General features: G+C 35.1%; 1 protein-coding gene across 4 annotated transcripts in view; it reads right to left on the bottom strand.

The window, feature by feature from the left end:
• Nucleotides 1–27980, bottom strand: part of LOC118737998 (serine-rich adhesin for platelets) — a 155021-nt gene that overhangs the window by 9049 nt on the left and 117992 nt on the right. For all 4 annotated transcript variants that reach the window (XM_036468854.1, XM_036468855.1, XM_036468853.1 and 1 more), the window contains 3 exons: nucleotides 24185–24386; nucleotides 23798–23909; nucleotides 21650–22247 (listed from right to left, as the gene is read on the bottom strand). In XM_036468854.1, coding sequence (XP_036324747.1) covers nucleotides 21650–22247; nucleotides 23798–23909; nucleotides 24185–24386 — 912 coding nt within the window. The remainder of the gene's footprint in view (nucleotides 1–21649; nucleotides 22248–23797; nucleotides 23910–24184; nucleotides 24387–27980) is intronic.

The following is a 27980-nucleotide window of genomic DNA, read 5'->3' as shown; positions in this document are numbered from 1 at the left end:
CCATGAGTATGAAATTGATTTTATGTAAGTAACCCGATACCAAGTTTTAGTATTCTGTCATATAAAATAAACAAAAAATCAATTTGTTTAGGAGTTGCCACACCTAGAAATGATTTCTTATATATTATACTTATACTTCCAGAGACCATCACAAATACTTCCTGAGGTATGCAGTATGAAAAATTAAATTTTTCGTGAGTACGGGATTGATTTCATACACATATGTATCTTCCAGTTTCAGTACTCTACCACAAACATTTGAAGAGATATGCAGTATGAAAATTTTCGTTTGTGTGGAAGGTGCTATACGCCCCTTCCAAATCGAGATAAAAGCTGCCTTATCTTTTATCTTATGTTGGGCTAAATGAAACCCGCATGCAAAATGTCATGATGATCGGTTGAGTTAAATCGTGATAGCAGAACAAGCAAGCAAAATATTAGTCCGGATTCCGAAAGATAAACAGTGCTGATTTATTTTCTAAAGGAGAGTAATGCATCCTAATGTTCATATGTTTGTGTGTATACATTTATTAACACACATTTATTAAACGCAGCGAAACGGAAGACTTCGGTGACAAACTGGCCTCAAATAAACAGTGGTGGTCATAAAATTAAGTGAATTAATATAAATTCAATTAAAAATAAAAGCACTTGAAAATTTATGTGTTTCTTGTCAGAAAGGCATTCAGATGATTATTATTATATTTTTCGGTTGCACTTAATACCAGCAAATATTTGAGTACGCACGTTAGAGCTCAACCACCGACTTAAAGCTCAAACAGTCAACGACGTAACGTAGACGTAGGTTGACGCAGACACGATCTACCTTATGGGATTCACGTGTTAGCGAAAACTCACCACCGCATGGCGGTGACGTTGCCGTTGCTTCTCTATCTCTCTATCAACAGTAAATTTGATATGCTGTTACGTACGACAACCTACGTTTACGCTACGTTCTTGACTAACTGCGCTTTTACAATATAAGACCGGATCAGCTGATACGACCTATCTTATGAGATGTACGTGTTAACGAAAACTCACCACCGCTTGACGGTGACGTTGCCGTTGCTTTTCTCTCTCTCTCGATGAAAGGCATCAAAGCCGTATATATCCGCTGCGTAAGCAGAACATTAGGATTCGGAAAATGAATATCAGCAAGGGCAGAATGTCCCGTATTATAATAAGTAAAGTGACGGGAATCAATACATGTAAGCTACACACCGGGCACTTACTTAGAGAAGTATTGAAACCAAAACGAAAGTCAAAATCGAATGCCTTTTTTCGCCTGTACCGGAAAAACGGTCACAGACGAAACTGTTTCTCTAGAAAAAAATGTTCACTGTGGAAAAATCGTTCATTAAACAGATGTGCGTCGGAACACGTGGCCACCACACAGCTTGGTGCGGGATCGCCTACGATTTGGCAACCAAGCTCCATTTTCGCGAGAAAGATGTTAATACTTCGCGTACGTATATCAGGCGAACATTTTATAGAACATTATGGAGCCAACGCAAATAAAGCGTGAAGCTTTCAACCAAACTCTGCTTCAACTTATACATAAGTGCTTAACGCAAGGCCATTCCGAATAAAGTGTTCTAAAATCTTGGGTTGAAGGGGGTTCTGAAACACCAGTCTACGATTGGTATTCAAGTGGTAAGGTTAAGAATCTTAGATGATCCCTCCTTTAGAAGAACTTTCGGGCATTTAAATAGCCTAATTCGTGATTTTGTAATTCGCTGGCGGCATTTTATCAAGTAAGTAAATGTCTCCTAATCTACTGTGGCGTAATGAACGTCAATTACAGCACCTCGCATCTACCAACAATGGTAATGGCTAGATCGCCTACATATGCTTCTCCTTTGTTCTTGAGTAGGATCATGTTGACGACAAGCGGCTACATTGATGGGAAGAGAAAATTCCCCGGAGGAGTGCATCTCTTTGCCTTCGTCGACATTGACGCTGAACCTCACTCAGTTATTGCTGTCAGGTAATTAAAAAATTGGTAAGCTAATGATAAAGGGTAGTACTACCAGTGACTGAGTCCACACCCTCCAATAAAGTCTCGGTGGAAACGACTTTGAAAGCTATATATCCACATGAACTCCAATTTCGAATTCTCAGTAGTGCAGAGCCTTTTCTATTTGCACCATCATATATTGGTGCATGCTGATTTGCCGTCATTTGATTCGGTAGAATCCTCTTCCATATATGATTAGTAACAACGACGTGGGGCTTACAGACTGATTCTCTTTCAATGTTCGTATTTGTCGTGGGAACAACAGCATATCAATTTTGCAGAAGCGCAGGGAAAATGCCGTGCTGACTTAAATGGGTTAAACAATCTCAAAGCATATTCATTCATTACTGTCATAATATCTTCAGCATCTTAGCTACCCATATTGAATGTCATGGTCGGATTTTCCCCCGATTCAGTGCAGCCAGAAATGTGGGCTTATTTCACAACCTTGCTGTCGTTGGTCCATTCACCATTGTCTTTCCATATACAAGTGATAGTGTGATTCGTTATAATGGAGGCTAATTTTTATATGTGTTGGTTGTAAATAGTAGCTCAATCGTTAGAGATGCGTGCTATCACTCTTCAGGACGTAGGTTCGATCTCGACTCCTAAAAACTGCAAAAAATATAAAGTATTTTCTAACAGCAGTAGCCCCTCGGCTATTAATTGCAAACCTTCCAGTGCATTTCTACCAAGGAAAAGACTAGCTTAAAACCATTTATCGTTCGGAGGCGGCGTAAAATTGTAGGACCTCGCATTTGTGTTATAACAGCACGACAACACATTGTTGGCGAAATCCGGCTGAACACTTAGTAAGAATATGACCTCCAAAAAATTTGTGTGCCGTTGGAAATGTAGAGGAGGACCAATCACTCAATTGGTGATATAATATCTTAACAGGGCAATTCTGGGTAAGACAGTAAGTAAATCGCCTTTCGTAAGATAAATGAAAGACTTTGGCAAGATAGTTCGAAAGACTTTTGTTATTCTAGCATAAAAGTCTTAGAAAAAAAGCTCTCTTATTCACCACTCGTGGTTAGCTATTTTGAGAGAAACCACTTGTATGACATTTAGCTGGCGTCGCTCCAACAGTCGCAATGGCCGAGTGATGCTCTGCCGTTCCAAAGATCACGATTTCGAGTCTTTGGGCGGCTAAGCTTTTTTTATTTTCTTTAATTAATTTTTTTTTCTTTTTAATCAACTAAGAAAATTTTTTTTTTTTTTTTTGAATTTCATTTAATTTTTAAAACCATTTATTATTTTAATTTTTTATTTTTTTATTTAAATTTCTTTTATTTATTACTTTTGATTGTTTTAAAAAGAGGAATATACGTATATGTTCTTTAAATTTAATTTAATTACAAAATACTTACAGCCGGTTTCACCAGCAATTTATGTAAATGGAGAATGATTTTTTTATTTTCTGTCAATTGGCTGTTAAAAGGCAAACAGCATAACGCTAAGACCTCCTCGTTAGCAGATCGATCTTTCAACTATGTAGTCTTTCGAAAGACAGTAAAGAGCATTTAAGATAGTTGAGAGAATAGACTTTTGTCTTTCGAAAGACTGTGGTGAGGTGAAATACAGTTGCCAGAATTTCGCTGTAAAAGTGGCACAGTCCTGGGCGGCGAATGGTGTAACGCATTATAACATGAATCAGTGTGACATATAGAGAAACTGCGCTAATAAAAAGAGTAAGTAAACGATAGAAAAGAATGATCCAGAAACGAATTAAGGTTTATCGGTTTGGCAGTAACAAAACAAATGTAGTATTTTCCCCCTCACTCAATTTTATCTCTCCGATTGGCATAATCTAGGTTCACAATAAAATCGAATAATTTTTTAGGTTTGCTTATTTTTATGCCCATCACTGTACATACTATGTTATACTGCTGGAGCTTCACTGAATCCCTGCATGGCATGTGCTTGCATTCACCCATCAAAACAAATAATAGCGTGTAATCGTAGAATTAGCAATATTTGCGATAGCACAAAGTTTTTATTTTGCTTTTCTGCATTAAAAACTTACTCTCATTCTAACTCATTAAACGATCTTTCACAATTTTTACACTTTTTCAACAACAAACACTCTGAAAGCAGCGATATCCACAGAAGACAGTCTAATATTTTTTTATGTTCACAAGCAGACCCGCCGACAAGTGTTTCTCAATTGGAGTGGAGATGAAAGTTTCGACTTCCTCATTCTTGCTTCTCCACATAAGTAAAGCGTATGTAAATGGTAATGATCTACGCGAAATAAAACAAAATTCACTGTCTATGTAAATGGACACTGAATGTGAAATTTTACAATAGTAACACGAAAAGTGTCGGCCTCGCGGCGTTTATTGGCACTGACTGCGAGCTTACGTACACCAAGCAACTACAACTCGCACTGACTGCTGGTGGTTTTTTGTTTGATGGAATTTTTAGTAGTGGGAAAATGCTGGTAGCACTGACATACGTCTAATAAATGCGTGTACACTTTTGTGAAACTAGTGCGAGTACATAATACACGCAGCACACAGGTTACCAGCAACTCAAAATTGAAAAGAAAAAACTCCAAAAACCCCGGCGGTAATATAAAAAGATAAAAGCTTACTACTTACACGACCAAACAAATGCGCAGGTAAATCCAAACACAACTGACCAACAAAATCAACACTCAACCATGGCGAACAGAATACGCAGAATACAGCTAAATAATAAACAAAAGAAAAATGTTAAATAAAGAATCAAAAGAGTAACTACTACATACACATGTGCATACATCATATACGCCTATTTCACTCAATTCTCATTGTAATGAGCGTGAATAAATCAAAAAACGCTCTTGACGCCGCCGAAACCAACGCCAAGGCAGCATATTAGACTGCGGTCAACACCAGCTGTCAGCGACTAGCCCTCGGCTGTGGACAGCGTCAGTGGTTAGGCGCTAGCGAGCAGCACTAAGCTGTCAGCTAGCAGCAAATACTTGTAGTCGTCAAGGCGATGATGTAAGATATTCGAAGGCGGGTCTGGCACTACCATTGAGCGTCTGTATTCAAAGCGTTTTGAGCATTTTTATTTGTTCATAATTTGTTTTTATTTTATTTTATTTTTGGGATTGATCGTTTTTTTTTTAATATTATTTTTCACGCCTGCATTTTATTTAGATGTATTTTTGAATAGCGCTAGCTTTTCTTTCACGTATAAGAATTATAAACACAAAACAAAAATTTAAATAAAAACGTGGCAAACGAGGGGGTACATTGAGGAACTTAGAATATCTACAGTGAGTGTCAGTTAAAATCTTATAGTATTTTTCCCGTTTTTGAAAATATTTTGTTGTGTATAAATTTTATAAATTTTTAATGAAAATATCGAGCCTAAAATTTTCTTTTTGATGCAGAAATGTTTCTGGAGCATCTATGTAGATGAATTTCTGCAAGTTAGGGTTCTATATAGTTCACACTTCAACAAACTCCATAAAATACAGTAAAATAAAAATTACAATTAAAAAAACCGTCAAATTTTCATCAAAATTTCACACTTTTTTAGGATTTTTTTTATACAGGAAGAAATTCCGCAACGCCATCAGCGAAAAAAAATAACAGAAATCAACGCCAAATCGCTATAAAGTTGAATACTGAAAAAAAAATCGTTAAAATTCTGAGTGAAAAGTGTAAAATTTTGATGAAAATTTGACGATTTTTTATTTTTTTATTTATTTTTTTTTTTGGTATTGTTACAAAGTGAGAAACTTTCGAGTTTTTTGGATTTTATTGTAGTGTTAACCATATGTATTATTTTATACATAAAATTTAAATAAAACAAAATATTAAAACAAGGATAAAAATTGACTGTACGTTTTTCAATGACACTCACTGTATGTAGAAAACATTAAAAACTAAACAAGAAAACGAGGTAGAAACAAAATTGGAAAATGCTAATGCAAGCCAAAAACGAGTTACAGCACTGATAGTAATAGATCAGCCAGTCAGCGGTAACGTCGGCGTCGGCGTCGCAACCGACAGCAACGTCAACGCTACCAGCGTTAGCTTCGATGTATTGTTTCTTTTTTTTGCCATTTGTCTTGAAATTTTTACATATGAAATAAATTTTTGCATTTCAAATGCGAATTAAGCACTTTATGATAGAGTTTAGTGAAATTATTGGTACCGTTCCTTTGTATGTATATAAAATAGCGCCTAGATTTTGAACTGTCCGCAGCTTTAAAACTAATGGCAATAGTAACGACAAAAAAACCGTTAAAAAAATTATGATGTCCCAATTTAAATCTTAACCAACTAGCCGACAAGTAGTTAATCAAAAATTCAGTTTATGTTATAAAAAAAAAAAAATAAGTGCGAGTAGCCCGTGAAAAAGTGAAACTTTGAAAAACAAATTTCAGAAAGGAATAATTAACTGGTTAGTTTAGCGTTTACATTGTGCGATAAAAATATCACGAAATAGACCCGAAACAAAACTAAGTATACATATGTAGGTAGGGTCGAGTAGAACTTCAAAATAAAGATATATTGTTAAAAGAACTTTGATTTCTCTAACAACTAATTTTCCATATGATGCATCCATCAAGAAACAAGTTAATTTCCTTTTTTATAAAAGTACTTTTGTGTTGCCTTAGAAGAGGACGACGGGCCTCGATTCTACGCCTCCTGTTATGTACATGAACCTACTCCATGAGGCGCCACGCAGCAAATTAATGGCACTGATGAATGAAGTCCAGAGAGGATACCTTAAAATGTTGGGAAAGCCAATTTGTATAATCGCCAATGGGACAGCAGGAACATACTATACATACATGATAGAGGTGAGTCAATTTTCATAGAGATAGAGGTAGGCAGATATGTTGGACATTACACTGTATTACGGTAAGGTAAATCAGTTCCAATAATGGGTAGTGCGAGAGCAAACGTCTTTTTCTGATCATAGTTGCAGATGCATTACAATATCCTTGAAATTCCCACGAGCAATAAAAAAAAAACTTTCAAATAAACATAAACAGAGGTATTTAAAGGAGAATTATGAAAGGACACCAAAAAGCAAAGAAATGCCACTCCTCTGGCTGTACCGATTCAGGGAAAAGTCCAAATATGGCATACAATATGGACAATGGAGAGGATGGATCCCAGAGTCTCAAGTCTGTGACGACGCAATCGATATGCCACCGCGTCTTAAAAACAAAAATAGTAGATGAACGCACTCTTGATGCTTCTACATTAGCATCGAATGTATTGTGCCTACCCTGAATACGGTCATCAACGAACTGATTGGGCGGGCCTTATCAGTATTGATAATAAATCCACCATAATCCAGGTATTCAGCATATGCCAAATCTTAGAAAAGATACGCGAGAAGAGGATCGGCACATACCACTTATTTCTTGATTTCAAACTGCTTTTGACAGCACGAAAAGAAGCTGCTTTATGTCGCGATGTCTGAATTTGGTATCCGCGCGAAACTAAAACTGTAAAACTGTAAAATGACATTGAGCAACTCCATCAGCTCCGTTAGAATTGGGAAGAACCTCTCCGACTCGCCTTATACCAAATCAGGTTTGAGACAGGGCCTTCCCGCGTAGACAACTGCGAGTGCCACAAACGATGAAACGATGAGCTGTATACGCTTTATAATGATATAGACCAGGTGCAGCGAATTAAAAAACCGCGGCTCTGCTGGTTCTTTCACATCGTAGGAACGGACGCAAACTCTTCAGCCTTGAAAGTATGAAGATCCCGCTGCTGGTAACAGAGAAAAAGGCAGGCCTTCTCTGCGATGGAAAGACCAGCTGGAAAGAACGAAGAACACTCTGCTATTTCCTAAATATCAACTTCAAAAATATGTTTAGAGCTTATTCCAGAGAACATTTAGAAGAACAGCTTAGATTAAGTTCCGCCATTTTTCTGTAAACCTTTAAACTCTGTCCAATGTTTAAAGCTGATCATAGCTGTAGTTTAAGATGTGATTTTAATAAAAGTATAACAAAAATATAAAACTCAAACTATTTTTCCCTTTGAAAACTTCTATTTTAAATCACTTCACTATTTTATTTTTATTTTGCTAGAACTCATAAGATATAATTATTTATTAGCGACATTGAAAGTGATATCTAATAGCAAAACAATCCAATGAACTAATTTGCTACAATTAACAACAATTAGCAATTTCGAACTTCCAGTTGCGATTTTCAATCCACAAAAAAAAATATTTAAACTATCTAAAGAGTAATGAGATTGCTAATGAAAATAAAGACAAACACACACGAAAATCTGCATAAGTGCTAGAGCAAATACACAACCATATCTGCAATACAACTGCAGCAAATATCGGCCAATTGACGGGTGCGACATGTCAGATTTATTGCAAATGGGATAAATGCGCCATTGGGGCGGCAACAAAACGGAAACGCAAACAAAACAACAACACTGGCAAACAGCTTTTTGATTGTGACGCTGAATTCAATCAGCGAATAAAAAAATAACAATAATAAAAATTAACATTAATTTTTAACTGGTTTTTCAGTTTTAATAACAGAAACAACACAGCACAGGCAATTGTAAACAAAAAATAAACGCACGGCCGCAGTTATGAACGATTATCTGTTTATTGTACATTAGGGTGGTAAACAAAAAAAAAATTTAAAATGTTAAGCTTTTACCCCCATCATGGGCTTTGAGGCAGTTCTAAATATAGGCAAGTTTTTTTTAACAAAAAAATACGAGTATCCTTTTTTCCCATTTAGAAAAATCCTGTTGGGTGAGAGCTAACATTTTACCCTTTTTCCGCATCTATTTTTGGACCACCCTATTATACATACATATGTAACATAGCATATATATGCACGTATATTTTTGTTTAAATGTTTATACTTAAGTATATGCAGTTAGATGCTAATGGCTTCAACGAAAACGTCTGCGACACCAAAACTGCATAACAACACAAACCGAATCGCCAACGTCAACAACGAATTCAATAACCATGAAACGAAAACAAACCGCTACAACAAAATTACAAACAAACACCAAACCAATAAACATTTGAGTTTAAGTTAAAAGTTAACTAAAGTTCATTCTCAATACAAAGTTGCTAAATTAGACTAGCATGCTCGTGGCCAAAAATTGGGTGTCAATCCCGAAATGCTTTAATTCAGATTTTTCACTTACACTCTCAGTTGTTAAAAAGGTCGATTTGCAATCAAATTCGTTCGAAATATATATACATACTTATACACTTTCATATTTAGATACTAAATTAGTTTATTGTAATCAAAATACTCGTGTATTTTAATATTAGCTCACTAGATCTCATCAACATGGGCTACTCGGAAGGAAATTTCTGATGGGTTGGCCAGACTTAGAAATGCAAAAGAAATGCATTCTATAATCAGTCCGAGTTTTAAGGGATCTTTTCTGCTTCTCGCTAATCTTTCCTGTATTTTTTTGCTGAGTTTCTTTTCTTGCTTTTCGCAGCATCTCAAGAAGACATGTTTCGATTTTTCGATATCACCGTTATTTTCATGTTCAAAGTTGATCTCGATGGCCAATTTTGTCGCTTCTTTTTGGACATCGCTATGATATTCTTCAAGTTTTGTTCCATTCAGTCCCTATGGACTAAATAAAATGATTTTGTTTATCAAGGTTATCAAGGTAAGTATAAACCGAACATTGATTGGGTTAACATTGGAGTGACAGTGCTTGAATACTTTGACGAAGTCAAATAACTAGGAATTACCCATCCAGATAAAACTTTTAGTACATAAAGCCACCTGAGCCATTTGGGCATGTAGAAGACTTTTTGGTTGGATATTGGCTTTACTCTCGGGCACAGAATCAATTAGCACTTGTTCAACAGCGGCTTTAAATGGACCCAGTATTAGACTATGTGCTAACTGTGAAAAGCGTTCGACGACGAACTGGCAAGGGTAAGCTCATCGTCTGTCTTTGATGAGCCGAAACCATTTTGCGGACTCAAGTTGGGCTTCTTTAATTACCGAGTGACTAAATTCAGGACGCAGTTAGTTCTGCGGGGCGGTGTGGGGCTTTAGACAGGAGTTCCTCTTTGGTTGCCCTTTCACTAGAATGTTTGTACATCTTTTGAATAGGGCCATTAGGTTCATCACACCCCTCATAACCGGCTGCTCTCTCACATACCCCGGAATTGCCTGACCGCGATGGTGGTATACCGTGTTTGTCTTGAAGGCGAAACTTAAACCGAAACACTATTCATCCACAGTCCATTCATTGTTATTAGCAATTCATCTACCGAACTTTTATTAAGATCTTCTGCTGCTAGGGTTAGGGACCTATCATCAAGGCTGTTATAGCCAAAGTTGCACAGCCTGTACAGGAAAAGGACACACGAAACAGTACTAGTAAGAATCGATGTTCAATCAACGCTACAATTTTTAATATTTAAATATATTTATTGGTATTATTTGATTCTTCAGACCGCAGTTACGAATTTTGCCAACATAAGTGTCCGTACGAAACTCTTTGCATAGCACATCACTTAAATTAAAATTTTTTGTTTGTTGGGTAGACACACCTATACATATGTACCTATACACGCATGTACATGCAATTATACATATGTATACAAAATAAGTGAATAAAGAAACTGGCAATAATGCAGGCGATAATTCTTGCGCGCGCAACTTTGTGGATTGGCTGACTCGCTGTGGCTCAGGCACAGGCTTGCAAGGAATCTGGTTAAGATAAAACAAGCAAACTCGCATCTGCATGCAGCATAAATATACAGCAACGAATTGAGGTGCAACATTAAAATGTCAGACATTCGCAAACAAAATTTAAAATGAAAAATATAAAAAACTAAAAAATGCATACAAAATAGCAAATGATTTCCTACATCTGCTCAATGCTTTAGCGTTTTTAGCAGTCACTTTGCCAGCGTGCCAAGGCGAGTTCATGATTTAAAGCGTATTTATTTGCGATTGTACTAACTCTTTAAGCGACAGGAGTTGTATGCAATACAATGGAGTATTCAATTGAAAGTTCATGCATGCAAGTAGGCGAATGCATGCAAAAAAAATGGGGAAGGTTCAAATAGCTAAAATTTCTAAATAAATACTTAGATATTTTGAACATTAGTTACACCTATACTTTGTAGATTTTGGTTTGCTTATTGTTTAGGAGATACATGTAAGAGCCGACTCCATGTTATGATCAATTCTGCGAAATCGTGCGAATTACCAAATACATATACATATGTATGTCTAACAATGTGGACAGTAAAAATTAGATTCAAGTAAGGATTTTTTTTTTTTTGTAATCTCATCGTTTTCAAAGCATCAAAAGAATGGGGTTTTCAGGAGTGGCAATTACAGTTAGCTGTTAGTATTGTCAAAATTGACCGCTCACCCTGAGCTATTCGTACTTTATCGCATCTGGTTAGTAGCGGTCAATCTATCCTATCTTAAACGCCGTCCCAAAGACTATCATAACTTGATGAATTATCCGTCGATCACTCCAATATTCAAGTCAGGCCATAGAAATGAGGTCGATCACTCCAATATTCAAGTCAGGCCATAGAAATGAGGTAAAAAATTACAGGCCAATCTCTAAATTGTCTACTTGCTCCAAACTTTTTGAGAAAGTAGTCAAGGAAAAGTTAGCATTTGCGATCAAAAGTTTAATCGATCCATGCCAGCATGGTTTTGTTGCAGGGCGATCGACTACAACTAATCTTGCTGTATTCTCTCATTTCTGTGTTTCTGCTTTTAAAGACGGATGTCAAGTTGATACAATTTACACCGATTTCTCTAAAGCGTTTGACACAGTATCCCACAAAATACTGTTGTCAAAACTGGAAAACTTAGGTTTCCACTCCGTTTTTTTGTTGTGGCTTAAGTCATATCTCACTGATAGAATCTCTTTCGTCCAAATTGAGTCTGTGAAGTCTTACAACTTTCTTGCAACCTCAGGTGTGCCACAAGGTAGTATTCTTGGTCCCATCTTATTTATAATTTTCATCAATGATGTTGGCTTGCACCTAAAGCACACAAATTATCTATTGTATGCAGATGATTTAAAACTGTTCAGCAGGATCTCTTCTGAATCGGACGCCCTGCTTTTGCAGGAAGATCTGAATGCTCTTAACGCTTGGGCTATTCAAAATAAATTGTGCCTCAATGGTAGTAAGTGCTGCCACATAACGTTCTCCAAGTCTATGAATGCGCGTGCGTCTACATATTTGGTTTCTAATGTAGCTCTTGTATCGGTTCGGGAATTTCGTGATTTGGGAGTAATTTTTGACTCTTCCTTCACTTTTGTTAACCATGTCAACCATATTATACCGAAAGCATATTCTAACTTGGCCTTTCTTCGACGCTATGCGAAGGATTTCAAAGACCCCTATACTAGGAAAATTTTGTTTAATTCTTTAGTGCGATCAAAATTAGAGTATGGCTCGGTTATATGGAATCCCATGTATAAAACACACTCTGTTAGAATTGAAAGAGTTCAACGCAAATTCACACGATTTGCTGTTCAACCTCTCAATTTTATTAGTCCTCTGCCACCCTATCCTGCCAGGTGTATGTTAATTAATGTTCAGCCGCTCGATATTAGGCGAGCTGTTCAAAATCGAATGTTTATCTTTGACATAATTTCCGGTGCCATTGATTGTTCAGCTCTTCTTGGACAGATATGTTTTAATATCCCCAATAGAGCTCTACGCTCTACTAATATTTTTTATATTGGTATTCTGAGATCGAATTATCTCAAATTTGCCCCACTTATAAGAGGGCTCAACGAGTTAAATCGCATCTGCAGAATTATTGATCTCGATTTCGCAATGTCAAGGTCCCATTTCAAGGCAGATATTGAATCTTACTACCGAGATAATCCGCCATTGATTTAATATTTTATTAGTTTTAAGTTTAAGTTTAAGGAATCTGTAAATCTAGTCAGTAAGGCTTTTTGCCATTGACTTAATAAATGAATTGAATTGAATTGAATTAAACTATCCTTACTCATGCGCTGTCGTACAAATGGTTATAAATAAGACGCGTCTCTTTTTTTGTGTTTGCGGTATTATAGATCAATTTCTAATCAACGGTCATGAAAATCCTGGAGGTTGCTCTGTTCAGGTTCATTCGTGGATCGCGAAAATTTGATCCAGTGCCAATCCGAAAAAGTCGGAACTGCTGTCTGGCAATAAGGTGAGTTAATACTCCACGGAAAGACTCTCACATTATCCTCTAAGGTGAGACTAACAGGTCTATTCTGCACGTTACCGAAGATTTTGTAACCGGAAATTTTTATTACCAAAAAATGTTAGCAGTTCTTGTCACCACGATTCTAGAAACGTTGGTAATGCAGTTAAAATATTCAGCAATTCAGCTATGAAAAATTGTGCAAATTCTGGCATTGCATATTTCACGGAGCAATACTTTGTTACCAGCTTATGAGATGGTAACAAAATTTACCGGTTACAAGAGTACACAGAATGCGAAAAGGGTTTAAAAATTGACAGGAACTTTATTTGCCGGTTACAAACTTTTTATTACCACCGCAGAATAGACCTGTAAGTATTAACACGGAAAAGATGGATCGGGTATTTACGCTTCACTAGGAAATACAAGGTCTAAGCCATCGACAACACTTTACACCTTGTTGCATCTCTTACCGGTGGACCTACCTGTTAGGAATTTAGCGTCAAAAACTACCTCCAATCTGTATGCTACCGAGCATATGCAGATGCTATAGACACAGTAATATAGCGTGAACTTTATTACATGATCTCGGATCTGCACTTTGGGACGAACTTCGAAGCCATTATAGAGGTCGAAGGCGTGAGGGCATGAGCAGTGCTGGCTCGGTAAATGTCTATATAGACGGATCGGAGATGGATAAAGGCGTAGGGGTGACAGTCGTCTGCCTGGAACAGAAGTAGTGGCGTATGGAGGGCTGCGATAAAGGTGCTACTATCCCACCGCACTTCCTCTAGTAGTGTGGCGAAGTGCAGTTTTTGTAAGACAATTGAAAGACAGTAAGTAAGAGATTTTGAAAGATTTTGGCACGAAAGTCTCACAAAAAAGCTCCATTGCCATCTTTCATGGTGAAGAGCTCTTTTTATAAAAAGCACTTGCATATTATATCATTTTGCTCGCGCTGCTCTAACAGTCACAATGGCCGTGTGTTCGAGAAATCTGAGGTTCAAGTCAGCGGAATATCATTTTCCTTGCTCAATTAGTTCGTTTTTATTAATTATTATTTTTCAACTTACTATTTTTTTATTATTTTTTATTATTTAATTTTCTTTTAATTTTTAGTCTTTATTGTTTTAAAAAGAAATTTTTGTATTTTTCTTTAATTTTTAGAAAATGATTCTATTTTTCGTTTTTAATTTAGATGCTATTGTTTTTTTTACAGACTTGTATTTCTTCTTCTCTTAATCCATTCTGCTCTCTTTTAAATTTAATTAGTATTATTTTTTTTTTAATTTCTGAATACCCCTGTCATTTATTTTTAACCGACTTCACAAAAGGGAGAAGGTTATCAATTCGTCGGAATATATTTTTTTTATGTATGTTACCGCATAACTTTTTGGTGGTCCCATATTAATTTGGTTCAAATCCGATCATTGGATCATGAAGAAATTGACGATAAACTTAAATTTGTATGTGAGAGTTGAAGTCGGTTTTGTTTTTTGCTTAAAAATTACTTGTTTTATTTTAGTTCTTAGTTTTTATGGTTTTAAAAAGAGGCATCATTTAATTTTTATAGGTTTCTAACTAGTTATTAGTTTCTTTTTATAATTTTTTTTTCTTTTTATAATTTTTTTTTCTTTTTATAGTTTTATTCATTTTTTGTTATATTATGGCCTTATAACAATTATATTCAACAATTTTTATGGAGCTTGAGGCCGATTTTAAGGAAAAATTGTTGTTGCTTTAGTAAAATAATATTCTTGTAGTACTTTTTTATTTTTAGTTACATTATTAGATTTTGTTTAAAAAACAAATTTATATATTTTACTTTAATTTTTTAATTTTTACAAACCTGTTTTATTCTTCTTTTTTAATTAAGATTTTATTGTTTTAAAAAGAAAAAAAAATTTTATTTAAGATTTAATTTTTAAAAACTTATTTTTCTTGTTTTAATTAATTCTGTTCTCTTTTTTAATTAATATCATTTTTTTTATATTTTATTGTGACGTAATTTTTAGGAACTTATTTTCTTTTTATTTCCTTTTTAAATTATTTTTTATTAATTTTTATTGTTTTACAGAGGCATATTTTTCTTCAATTATTTTTTTTTTGAACACACTGTTGCACTGTGGGCAACTTTTCAACACTAATTTCTTTTTACGACTTCATAAATTTCAATTAGCTTTTCCAGTAACTTCATAAAAACGGTTATAAAAATATGTAAGACTTTTCCAAATTCAAAAACGTGACTATTGAGTTCAGTGCATGGTACAATTATTACAAGTATTGTCTCCCCAAGGAGCGCATATTCCGAGCTGCCTTATTTGAAAAAGATTACTGTTGCCCACACTAAAAGGTTTACTGTAAGGGCAATTTTTGGCAATTTTTTTGCTGGCAGTGTCCTCCATATAAAAGATAATTGTCGACATACTTTGTATGGAAAAAACGTGAAACACCTTTAACCAAAAAAATTCTCAAAAATCAACGGAATTTTTTAGCCGCTTGAAACCTGCACTTCTTCAGACTAGAATTGAATGTGCTACAAAACTGCATACCAGAATTTTTTCTAAAGGATCTGATTAAAAAGTTTGAAATTTGGGTGAAAAATTGCAAAATTTTTATAATTTTTATACAAAGTTTAAAATCTGAATTTATATGGTGTTTTTTGTATAGCCAGCTAGGCTTTTATAAAAAAATAATAAACATTAAATAAACAAAAGACAAATAGCCAAAACTGGTCAAAATATCGCACTCCTATTATTTTGTGGACAACTGTATGTATGTATATAATAAACGAAGTACATATTTTTTTTTGCAAAAGCCAAAAAATAAACATTTGCTTAGTAGACAAACTAAAAATTTGTATTGCTCAAAATATATGGGGATCTTATGGGTATCTCGTAAAAAATATATCCAAATAAAAATCCAGTCTACGATGAGCAACTGATGATACTTCTCTTGGGCGCTATTCGCTACTACAGCGAGCGATTTATGTAAGTTGTTTTATGTAACAACAAACTAAGAAGAAAATAAACCCCAATAAAACAACAAAAACTTCGAACACAAACTAAAATATCAACATAAAATAACTACGATAAACAACGCGCATACTGGAAAAACTCGTTTACATACAAATGAACGTATTGATAAAGTTGGCCATTCGCGAGCCTAAAATCTCAATGGATGATCTTTCCTGCATTGTATCGGCTGTCCATAGCATCCAAATGTGACAAAGAACGAAGAATAAATCGCCAACAGGTATATTGTATTTTTTTTTTGAGTTGTTTTAGTAGTTGTAGTTGTTGTTATGTGTGTGCATATGTACATTCGAGTATATTCAGCGAGTAAAAGTTTATAAAAATGTAAGTATAAGAAAAGGAAAATGTGTAATGTTTATTAGTACTTCAATGCAAGTAGAACAAAAAACAAATTTGTATAGGAGTATAAGTACTATATGTAGATGTGCATAGGTAAAGGTAAAATTTTATATGATTGAGTACTTTTACAAATATTTACCAATATATGTACGTAAGTTAGTATGTAAGAATATACAGTGACTCAAACAAATGACCACGTGGTGTTTTTTTAATATTCGTAATATTTTTCGGGCTAAACTTTTTATATTATTTTTATATAAAAAATACCGTCCAATCTTTAACCAAAACCATATAAATCACAGTTTCAAATTTTATACAAAATTTAAGAAAAGTCAACAAATTTCCATCAAAATTTCAACTTTTTCAATCTAACAGGCATGTTCTGAAATTCGAAACTTTGAAATCGAGTCGATTTGCCAAATATTTTTTAAGTATATCTGATGAAAGGAGTGAATATTCTCACTGAAAACTGTAAAAGAAGCAGCAGCGATATGAAAACAATCATTTTAATGCGAGACTTGTAATTTTTTAGGTTAAAAACCATCGAAGAAATTATCGAAATCGAGTGATTTCAAATTTTCGAATTTCGGAACATGCCTGTAAATCTTTAGAACAATTTGGGTATGCAGTTTTATAGCCCATACAATTTTAGTCCAATGAAGTGCAAGTTTCAATTGGCTAAAAAATCGCGCTGATTTTTGAGAATCTTGTTTCTTTTTTGATACTGCTTTTGACGTTTTTTTATATAACAAGTGCAATTTACAAAAACTGACGTTGACTTTATTTAATAAGAAATTCTTGATTATATTCAAAAAAGTGCAAAAATCCGTCACCAAAAAAATGCTCAAAAATCAACGGGATTTTTAGTTTTGAAATTTGCACTTCATTAGAGTTAAATTGAATGGGCTGTAAAACTGCATACCCAAAAAGTTTCTAAAGATTCAGATTAAAAAGTGGAAATTTTGACCAAAACTTCTTGAATTTTTCCAAATTTTTTATAAAGTTTGAAACTGTGATTTAAATGGTTTTGGTTAAAGCTTGGACGGTGTTTTTATAAAAAAAAAATAACAAAAAAAAAATATCCTGAAAAACATTACGGATATTTACAAAAAAAAATCCACACAAAGTTATTTGTTTGAGTCACTGTATGTATTTGCTTGGCGATGTGCCTACGGTGGACTCATGAATTATGTATTTTCAAGTCAACGATTTGACGAATACATTAATACAAAAAAAAAATATTGAAATAAATTTCACACTACAAAATCTCAATAAGTGCATCCTTGAAATTTAATTTTATGAGTGCGCTTACGCAAACATCATTTGCATTTATGTTTAAAAATGCATCACGCTATGTCTTTCAATAAAAACAAAACCAACTCAGATGTCGCACAGTAGCTTCATCCCTGCGGAGGCCTATATTTTTACAACTTGGTTTACTATGTCACCTCTCCCGCAATCTCTTCAAAATTGTATTCCAATTTTATGCCAACCCTGCCTAGATTACCTAGTCTTTAAATCGTTGTGGTAAAGCTCAATTAACGGTAGGCGTGAACGAGTCCGTAAAAGTAGGAGTTTAGGTAGCTACAGAATCCGGTATGCCAGAATAACCTGGTCTCTAGAGGCAGCGGAAGCTCTTCCTTTGCAATTAGTTGTGGTTAAATTCAAATGACGGCATTTACGGAACAACAGTTGGTGGTGGTGTTGGCATTTCTGTGAATGTCGTTGATTGCCTGTCTATAGAGCGTAATGTACAGCGGTTATTAAACGTAGCGTTGGATCTCGTCTTTCATTTCCTGGAGATGCCTTCTGATGCGCTAAGTAGAAGCTGCTAGCAAGTGCTTGTTCAAGTGCTCGCGACAGTTGCAACCAACTAGGAACTGCTTCCCTTACTGAGAGCATTTAAGGCTCACTATTAGATGATATTCTAGAGACATTAGAAGGCATCCATTAGCTTTGCGAAGCGCTGTGTTACGATTAGGGCCGGGTAACTCAGTGAATTTTCGCGAATAGACCCTCATTTTAATGAGTGAGCTCAGTAAGATGTTAGCGCTAGAGTTGATTAGTTCTATAAAGCTGTTTAGCGCTGTAGAGCTGGTTTATACTGTAGAGCTGTTAAGAGGAATAAGGTTGATGTGCGCTGTTCTCCTTCTAAATCTTCAGTTTTTTACTCTGAGTGCAAACTAAGTGACGAATATTTATTTAGAAGAGCGATAACTCCGCTCAATGCTGATTTACTCAGCTCTGATAGGCATGTCCGATGAGGCCAAGAATGATAGAATACAAGATTGCGCCGATCAGAGAGGATTTTTGAGAATAACTTTTGTGTGACGTCACACTGGTGCAATTGCGAGAGAGAAATGCCAAAACGTGAGCAAGAATGGAAGAAGAAGAAAAAATGTTGCAAGGAAAACGTAAACAAGTTGCACCAGTGTGACGTCATGCAAACAACTATTCCGTCAAATTCGTTAAGAGAGGAATAGCGGTCCGAGATCGGCGCAACCTTTGTATTCTCTCAATCGTGCGATGAGGCGGCTCTTGGAGTGTTTGAGAGAAATATTTTGCGGAAGATGGCCCGTAAATCTTTACGCGTTGGCGACGGCGAGTACCGCAGACGATGGAACGATAAGGTGTATGAGCTTTAAAACGACATGGACATAGTGCAGCGAATTAAAATACAGCGGCTCCGCTGACTTGGCCATGTCGTTCGAATGGACACCGACGCTACAGCTCTGAAAGTATTCAACTCGGAACCCGCTGGTGGTAGCACAGGAAGAGGGAGGCCCCTACTGCGATAGAAAGATCAGGTGGAGAAGGACTTGGCTTCACTTGGCGTTTCCAATTGGCGTCAGTTGGCACAGAGGAGAAACGACTGGCGTGCTTTGCTGAACTCGGCCAAAATCTCTTAGGCGGTTACAGCGCCAAAAAGGAAGAAGAAGAAGATAGCCATGTCTATTGCTTCATCCACTGCGTCCTGCGTAGTGCTGATGGTTCCCTGTGGCGATCTAACGAACGGCGATCTAATCTTGCTTAATCTCGTTTATAGGACCTTCAAATACTTTGATTTTTTGTTAGGTCTTTGATTATTCTGCCTACTTTTGCATATAGTTTTCTCAAAAAAATTCTAGTGGTTAGAAAACATTTCGAAAAGTCCCGACATAAAAATGCATTGCAGCCAATCTACTTTACAAATCCAAAAATACAAAAGCACCCCATATCGGTGAAGTTCCTTAAATTAAGTGACCGTAATACCTAGACTTAAGCATGAAACTCAAAGTAAAATACTCACGCCGCCATATTCGACTCTATTACAAGAGTTTTATTGATGATTTTGTTCTGTGAAATTTATTTTTTGGAACCTTTTCCTTGCTTTAAACTACTGTGCGTCGAGTGGATAAGATGAATGCCATATCTTGCGTTTTGTAAAAATGTAAATATGTATGGCTGCATGTGAATTTATGTGTTTGTAAGAATGATGTGATGATATTTTACGAAGGTGTGAGGCTTACATACATAGGTATATAGTTGCACAGATATGCGAGTATATTGTCATATATGGAAGTGCATACCTGTGCGTTTGTTAGTAAAATAAAGGTATGTTGTGTTTGTCGATTGGCTAATAATTGAAGAATGTGCATTTACATTTTGAATTGTCAGCATTTACATACGAAATTGTTTACAAATGCAAATAAAAATGTTTGTTATATCGTTTTAGTTGTGAGTCTTTACATTGTTTATAGTAGCTTCTATACTGGTATTTCAAGTGGCTGATAATGAAAAAATATCCGTACAGACAAAATAATAAACTTTTCGGTTTAAAAAAATCTATGCATTCTTGTATTGTAATAGCTTCTACTTATAAGTAATGACGCCAAGTAAAGCTTAAATGTAGTAAAAATCGTCCTAAAATTTTAAATATACGATTTAAGTATCCTGGGGATGTCCTTTACTCTTCAATGACAGCATATTTAGTTTTGAAGAATATTGTTATACTAAAAAGGGGTCTTGTCCACATTCAAACATGCAAATGCTTTCTAGACCCGGTGTATAGTTGCTGCAATAAACGAGCTTTACTTTTCTATGTAGCATCTCAATGGGGTTTCCTATAACACTCGGTCTAGGAAAAAAGGAGAGCTTTACAGAACTGTTCCATGCAATTCAATTCAATTTCCGGCCGGGAAATATTACATATTTTAAACATGTAAAGCAAAACTAAAACGCGTAATTTGTTATGCTCATAAAAAATATTTGTATCCACTGCAAAACATGATGGGGTTGGAGCAAAAATCTGAGGGTGTATCGCGGTACCAGCAGTTGAAGAACTTGTTTTTGTGAAGTCAACAACTGGACTTGACTTAACGAATCTATAAGTATTCTATTGACATAGAGATATGCAGGTCTGACAGTCTTTTTAGCAATTAAAAAAATATCTACTACAGCGCTCAGTAGACTGTGAAGCAATTAAGTGAATGAAATCGTTTGTCCTAAAAATTCATAGCTCTTTCCCTTTCTAGTAAAGCTGCATAAGTAGGAATATTACTACGAAAAGAATTGATGTATTGCTTGATACAATTTTCCAATGAAAACCTCTCTCTTACCATAAATATAAACCGCGCCAAACTTTGTTTTTTATATTTAATTAATATACATTTGTTGGCCTCAATTCTCTTGTTGGATATTCTTCGTTTACATTAGATGCAAATTAGTCAAATTTTTTTTTTAGGACTGAGCTTAATGTTTTCCTAACTTCCATCGATGCTATATTTATGTACGTATGTACATACATATGTACAGATCATGATTCAATAATACAAGGTTAGGAGCGGTGCGAGAGAGACAACTGTCAGTTTATCGAATTATTGTATTATTGAATCATGTGTACAGATATCTAAACATTTCCTTCGCTGAACTAATACCTAGATAAACGTTCTTGCACATTCCTCTGAAAAGTACCTCATAATTAGATTTTCAATATACAGCGAAATGCATCACAATAAACACACACTTATTTACGTATATGTAAAAAGAATACCAAATAGCACACTTTCATCACGCAAACGCTATAGAAATTTCTTGACTACATACCGTCTAACAGTTTGACAAAGTTGTCTGGAAATACACCAACTTTGCCGTGTAGTTCGCCCTTCCACCAGCCCTTATCCGGCAATTCCATGCTGATGATCGTGATGATTTCCCCCACTTTCAATTCCAGCTCATCGTCGTTTTGTGGCGTATACGGATATTCGACGCGACAGTATTCCCGTTGCGGTTTCGGTGGCAACGATGGTGCAACATCATCCACAGATGTGTTGTTTGTGCTTGTTGCCGCAACGAAATTGCTGCCACTGCTGCTGCTGATGTTACTGCTATTCAACAGATCCTCTTTGGAACTGTGAAAACTAATACGATTCATTTTCTTCGTTGATGTTGAACTGGCGGTTACGGTGTTTGTGCTAGTCGATGATGTAGAGCTACTGTCGCCAACGCTTGACTTCTCAAGCGCTGATGCAGCTGCGCTTGGCGCTGCGGCTGTCGCAGCTGCTTTTACGGTTGATGTGGCAGCAGGACCGGCTGCTGGTCGTTTACTGGCCAAAATAGGTGATGGCTCGATGACAGTAACGAAATTCGATGGAAATACGCCGATTTTGTTTTTTAAACGTCCACGCCACCAGCCTTCCTCGACCTAAATGGCGTATTGATAAAGAAAAGCATAAGAATAAGAAAGCGTGGAAAATTGTAAGTATGTGTGTGTGTGTGTGAAATGAGCCAGCCACAGCCAGAATTGTAGTAAAGTCCCTGCAGTGAATAGCTGAACTACTGTGCACAAATTCCCGTTCATGACCGATTATTTAAGGATGAAAGTCGTACCAGTTCGTTGTGAACTATAATTATACCAGTTTCTCGTAGAAAAAGCTTAAACTACTTGGTAGAAATTCTAGGTCGAAAACTGATTTTCAATGGGGAAGTCATACCAGTGCGTCATGGACTATAATTATACCAGTTGTCAGCAGTGCAATGCCAAACCGGCTAGTAAACATACCAGTTCATAAATTAGTATGCGCTAAGACGACGGCCTCTCATTTCGACGATTTCGAACAACTTAAGCGATCAGCGACATCTGTCTTTTTTGAATTTGCTTTGCTCAAAACTGTCGGCTGTGGCCTTGAGTGAAGACTACCGATTTTGGTTCTGAGATCTCAGGTTCGAATTATCTTGGAGGCAATTAAAGTAAGTCAATTATTTCCATTTAAATACATAAAAACAAAGATTGTAAATTTCATTTCATTTGGTAAACAACCTAAATACGCAAATACCATAAAAAAACTGAACGAAATTTTATTATTATTTTTTTTTTAAATAACACTATTTACAAATTACGACAAAAACATAAAGAAATAAAAATACTGGTAGCATACTAGTTCACAACTAGTAGCTTTCCCTGCAGGGGTTTAACTAAGGCTCTCCACCCTAACACAAATATTTAGAGCATGCACCCAACAAACACAAGAAAAAGTATTCTCCAACGTTTGATAAACTCTTAATTCTCAAGTTGAGTTGCAACATTCCTTACCATTTGAGATTAACCATTTACTCAAACCTTTTGTCCTTAAGTTAAGAAATATTTTAGACATTATTAACAATGTAGCGGTAGCGGTGAAACATAACCTTTAATTTTTGAGGGAAAATGGGAAAATTTAAATAAGGAGAAATTTCTTTGAAGTCAAGTGTAGAATTGACAATTTTTCAACTTCATAACTAAAAATCTTACTTTAAAAAGCACCTCTTTAGTTGTAACACCATAATCCGCTTGTTGCATTGCTGCTGAGAATTAAAGTTGGAGATTTTAGCAAGCTATTTAATATCAAGGATGATAGAATACAAGATTGCGCCCATCGAAGAGGATTTTTGAGAATAAATGTCAAAACACCAGCAAGCATACAAGAACAAGAAGAAATTTTGCAAGAAAAACGTAAACAAGTTACACAAGTGTGTCAAATTCACTGAGAGCGGAATAGCGGTACGAGATGGGCGCCGTCCTTGTTCTCTACATCGTGACTTAATATCAAATAAGCCTCAAATTGATATCAAACAAAAAGGTTTGCTGGGCAGTTAAAATCATGTCCAAGTGACGTAAATATTTTGCAATAGTTTTTGTGGCTACATTATGGCTGACTTGCTGACTATTATGTTCTAGTTTTTGTGCTGTATATGTATGTGAATATATATACAAACCTCCCCAAGGAATTCAATGACATCACCCACGGCCAGCGACAGTTCGTCGTCATTCACTTGTGTGTAGCTGAAGATGACTTTACAGCGCCGATTGGCTGTTGCTGCTTTGTCCCTGAAAGTGAATGTTGCGGATTAGAGAAAATCAGAAAACCGTTGTATACCAAGCATGTTTTCATGTGATAAGAAAAGAGTGTGGTGCATTTATAAAATCTTTTTTTTTTCGAAAATTACAAATTTCCAACACTAAAAGTTAAAAAGGCTATGTACTACATATCAAAATTTTAAACAGTAACAGCGAATAGAACTTTCCAATTTTTTTTTTTTGTTTTCTTATCACATACATACATATGCAAGTACAGCACTCAAAACGGACAGAACAATACAAACCTCATTGTGACTATATTTTCATCGCTGTTATCAATAAGTCGCACAAAATTATCAGGAAACATGCCGGTTTCCCCTGTAGATTGTAGCGTGCCTTCCCACCAGCCACCCGGCATCTGTTTAATATTATGTACAAGAGCACCTTTGACTAAGTCCAGCTCATCGGGTTCTTTGGCCACATAATCGTATTCAACAATAGCGGAAACTGAAAAAATAAAACAGTTGAAGTCATCTTATTATATTTTATATGCCTATTATAAGCTACCATCAATTTGTGTATGCCATTAAGGTATAAAAAAAAGAATTAATTAAGAACTTAATTAAGAAACAGATATTGAATCTGGTAAAATTGTGTAAATTAGAGTGAATGAGTTAATTTGTATTAAAACATCAGTAGGGCTAACGCTAACACCAACGGACAAAACAGCGTAAATGACGTGTGTGTAATTTCATTTGTTGTTGTTGTTATCATTTCGCTTGCTGTTACCACATTTTAGTAGAGATGGCGTCGAAAGCAAAACCGTAAACATCAATTAAACTAAGCTAAACCGCAAATAAAAAGTGTTGAACTCATTTCGAAAACAATACCACAGCGTGAAAGCCCTACAAATATATCTTGTATATGTACAATATACATACATAAGTAGGAATGCGTGAGGTATGTATGCAAGCCATATTTTTTTCGTTGCAGGGTGGGTTAAAACAACTTAACCTTTGGCTCTGTATGGCTAACATTAACAGTTTTCACTAAGTATGATAAATAAGTGAAGAGAAACGAATTCATAGATTCACAATTAACTTCATGGAGCACATTAAGATCGACAGTATGAATTATGTAGATAATATTTGTTTTTGTTAGTTGTTGAGATCTTTTGTTTGAGCACTTTTTAAAAATTGGGAATCACTGATGCTTCAATTTCGAGGATATGACGGGTCTTGAACCAGTCCATAAATTGACAAAATATTTTCCCTTGTTTGATTTGCCATTTTCTAGGTAATAGGTATGCGTTATGAATTTAACAAAATTATTGCAGTGGCAATTTTAGCCGGCAGACCCGCTATGGTCTTCTTAGGGGACAATTCACACAGAAAAGAAAGCGGGTCTCGTCGGGATATTGTGACTTTACTTTGCTTTCACTTATTGTTTTTGTTCAAAGAAATTGCATTATAGTACACAAAACTTACATGTTGAAAACAAAGCACAAGTTACTTTCGAACATCTGCCAAAACTGAACAAATTAACAGATGATAAGCATTTGAGTGTAAGTCTTTTTATGATTGGTGGTACAAAAATATCAGTTTCTAATGTGGATCTTATAACTTGGATGTACTTATTGAATACCTCCCGTACATGCATACATATCGACGGTACTTTGGAAAAACCTCGTATCTCAGAAGTCACTATGACTACTTCGTACTATATATTATTCTTAATTAACTAAAAAGTACTTAATCTTTAATTTTTACTAAAAATTATTTTCTGTTATTAATAGAGTTTTTTGTTAGAGAGTGTTGTTCGATGGTCCTTAAAATATCGACATTATGGGCAAAAACAATTCACGAAAATTTAAAAATTTAAAAAAAAATGCGGTCGCTAAATTTATCTTTTTTATATCAGAAATTCGACAAAATAGACTTTGGCCAGCAATAATCCAGCGAGTTTATGAATAAGTTTCAATAATATGTCAAATTTTTCAGATTTCAAGCCAAAATTTTTCCGAATTTTTGCGATTTTAAAAAAATGTTCAAACTCTTGCAGCGACCCCTAGATATCTGTTTAAAATGTTGAAGTTTACGTGGATAGCTTTATTTTGGACGTAGAACAAAGTTGTTCTAGTTAAGATTTTATTAATAGCACTTGCTTTATGGAAGAAACCACTATTATGCCAAAATTTCTTAATAAACTGATATTAAAAAGCTTAAAACTTGTTAAATTTCACGACGTTTGTTATAAAGTTATAGCATGAACAATATTAAAAAAAAAGCAAAACAATAAAATAACTGGAAAGTGAACGATTGTTTGAGTCACTGTATTTAAGACCTGTCGCCATTAGACACCCTGTATATGAAGATTTTGTTTGTGGAGAGGCAAATGATTTCACATCCACGAGATAATTCAAAGAAGAAGAGATAATACTTAACAGAGCAACAATTGCATGCAGTATTTCTTTTTTTCTCACTGGCGTGTGCATCGACCTGCCCCAGAGGGCATGAATAGTTATGCAAAATAGGCGAACATTTTTTACATATTTTTGCAACAATTATACAAGACAAATAATTACAAACATCACATAAATGCATACATAGACTCACACATATGTAGCTATTGGAATCAAATATGCAGTAATAAAAGTATAGCAAACTCTATGCCGAATCTTTCCAATGAATTGTAGCGTGTGACTTTTTGTTGTTTTTGTTTAATATATTTTATAATTTTTTAATAGGGTAAAAATAAATTGTTCTATATCGAATTTTTTGGAAGGGATTTAAAATTGATCGCCGAGGACCACAAAAAAAACATTTCCATTATAAGTTTAGTAATGTGTCCGGTACAAGAGCCTTCGGGTAGGGCGTTTGATGTGCAGATACAAAACTAGCTACATATGAGCCGGTTATGTTGAAAGTGAAATAAGTCACTTCACAGCTCTTGTGCTTAAATGTTACGCCGGTTATTCGTTCAACTCCATCAGCGAAAGATAAACGGTTGTGTCTTTAGTTTATGACGACTGAACGATATACAGATGCATTCGGTTACAATTAACCGGACATTTAAGCAAATGAGATATGAAGTGACTTAATAAATACTTAAAAATACTCAGTATGTATGAAAATATATTTATAACATATATGAACATTAGGGTGTATCATTCCTCATACGGTACTGTTTTTCCGTCGGAATTATAGAATTTATTATATTTTAAGACTTCTGCCAAAATATGTATTTCGAAAAAATATTAAGATTTACGTGAAAACTTACTCCAAAAATCGAGTTTCTGATAAATAAAAGTAGCTTTTAAAAATATTTTTTCTAAAAATCACCTCAGATGATAGAAAAGTTTAATCGTAAAAGGTCTGCATAAACATGTTCAAAAATTTTATCAACGGAATCAAAATAATGTGATTTTTGGAGGTATTTTCAAATCGTTCTAGTTCCCGTAAATCTTAATATTTTCCCAAAATATATTGGAGAAACCTGCATTTTTGTGATGATGCGCCTTAATACACACATACTTTCTGTATTTATGTATACTTAACTATTCTTTTTCTAATTGGAAATTACATACTGTTTATTGTTTTCAAAATACGTATTGTTAACTCTTTGCATGGACAAATTTTGAAAGAAATCCCAATATGGAATGATGACGAAGAGGTCATAAACAAGTTGAGTGAACTCAATGTCAATGAAAATGAGAGAAATTTTCATACAAATATCAAATATGTATGTTCAGACCCACAGTACTAGCGACAAAATCACGCACTCAAATGGCGTTGATATTTCGCATGCGAATCGCTGGGTGGAAATATTCAACCATCGCAATAAAAACGATTACAATTAAATAGTTAACGTCGTTGAAAATATTTTATGCTGGCCAGGAGCTTTAGCACCGGTGCGAGGGTCAAAGTTTCAAGTAGACAAGAAAATGATTAAGGATAATCACAATTCGGTGCATATGTATGTTTTTGCATTTGCATATTTCGGTGCATTTGCAAATTTTATCGTTTGTATTTTATTGTTGTAAATTTACAATTGCACAAGACTGTGATTAACCTTAATATTATAATAGTTTCAATTAAACGA

Source organism: Rhagoletis pomonella, unplaced genomic scaffold (genome assembly GCF_013731165.1).
Source record: "Rhagoletis pomonella isolate Grant_MI unplaced genomic scaffold, Rhpom_1.0 Rhpom_scaffold_00004, whole genome shotgun sequence".
NCBI classification, from domain to species: Eukaryota; Metazoa; Arthropoda; class Insecta; order Diptera; family Tephritidae; genus Rhagoletis; species Rhagoletis pomonella.
Note: the sequence above shows the minus strand (reverse complement) of the source record. Positions and strands in the feature narration are given on the sequence as shown.